At 46.2% G+C, this 1,309-nt stretch overlaps 1 protein-coding gene across 1 annotated transcript in view; it reads left to right on the forward strand.

Moving 5' to 3' along the window:
- esco2 (establishment of sister chromatid cohesion N-acetyltransferase 2) overlaps positions 1-1,309 on the forward strand; it is a 10,601-nt gene that overhangs the window by 5,939 nt on the left and 3,353 nt on the right. Inside the window, exons 8-9 of the mRNA XM_034900746.1 lie at positions 61-133; positions 327-369. Of these exons, the coding sequence (XP_034756637.1) occupies positions 61-133; positions 327-369 (116 nt within the window). The remainder of the gene's footprint in view (positions 1-60; positions 134-326; positions 370-1,309) is intronic.

The following is a 1,309-nucleotide window of genomic DNA, read 5'->3' on the forward strand; positions in this document are numbered from 1 at the left end:
CGCGCGTCCAATTAGCAAACCTTCATTTGTTGCTCATATTTTGGTCTCTACTTCTTCCAGGATGTTGGCTCTGAGCCAATGTTTTACCTGAGTGACATGAGTCCCAGCAGTGCTGCTGCCAGCCCCCCCAAAGGTACACACACACACTCTCTCTCACACACACACACACACACACACACACGCTGTTTTAAATGTTCTGGCATCCCAGTTCAGCTTATCAGACTTCACTGAAACTCTTGACTAACACAAATCAGCTTTGTCCACTCCTTTCATTTTGTCCCCCTTTCTACGCTTATAAAAAGACCTTTTTTTAATTCCCTCCACAGACTCTGCAGCGGTGTATCCCATCTTTGGCTCCGCCTCCAAGAGGTGAGGCCCTTTGGTTAGTTATCAACAGTTAGAGCAAGAGACCAATTAGGAAGTTGGAACTGTATCTCCAGCATATAGAAGCAAAGCAAAGATAGAAGAGACACATTTCTTCCCACATGTTAACCCTTCGATAAAGAGAGAGCATCGTGAGAAGACTTCCAGCGTGCGTGTGCACGTTAGAGAAAGTGAGCGTGAGACGCTGATTATCTTCGGAGCGACGCCGGAGTCACAGTGAGAGAAACCCGGCGGGTAATCTGCAGCAGGAGAAGTTAACCCTCGCCACGAGGTTCATGTTTATGGAGAAGAAGAAGAAGAACCAGGAAATGAGTCGCGGGAGTGCAACGCTACCACGCCACGGGCGAGCGATGTGCAAAGGATGAATCACGCTTAAAGCATACGCCTCGCCAAAATGCAAAACTAGGGGCTTTTTGTGAATGCACCCGAGTCAAACTTTCATTTAAAAGCATAATTAGGACGTAAACGCCACTTTTAAGATTCAGTATTCTAGTTTTTTGGTCAAATGGCCTTTTGAATGGGAGTCCTATAGGGACACTTTTACACTAGCCTCAAAATCACTGTTTTTAAATCACTAAGAAGACTCGACACAACGTGAAACTGTGCTGCGAGGATCGCCAGGGTCTCCGCACATGACCCCAGCATTGAGAACATCGTCTGTGTACACACACTTCACTGAAGAAGCTTTTAAAGGACTCCGGTCAGCTGTGGTTTACGCTCGCCGCCATCGTGCCCGTCAAAGAGTGTCGACCTCTGAATGTGAATGAACGGACTCCACGGGAGGAAATATTCTGTCAACGTGGGACGAGAGTGAAGATGGAGACCTCCTAAAGCTTAGTTCCCTATAAATGCACACTTAATGGGATATTAATGCACACTTAATGGGATATTAATGCACACTTAATGGGATATTAATGCACACTTA

Source organism: Etheostoma cragini, chromosome 18, assembly GCF_013103735.1.
Source record: "Etheostoma cragini isolate CJK2018 chromosome 18, CSU_Ecrag_1.0, whole genome shotgun sequence".
Lineage (NCBI taxonomy): Eukaryota > Metazoa > Chordata > Actinopteri > Perciformes > Percidae > Etheostoma > Etheostoma cragini.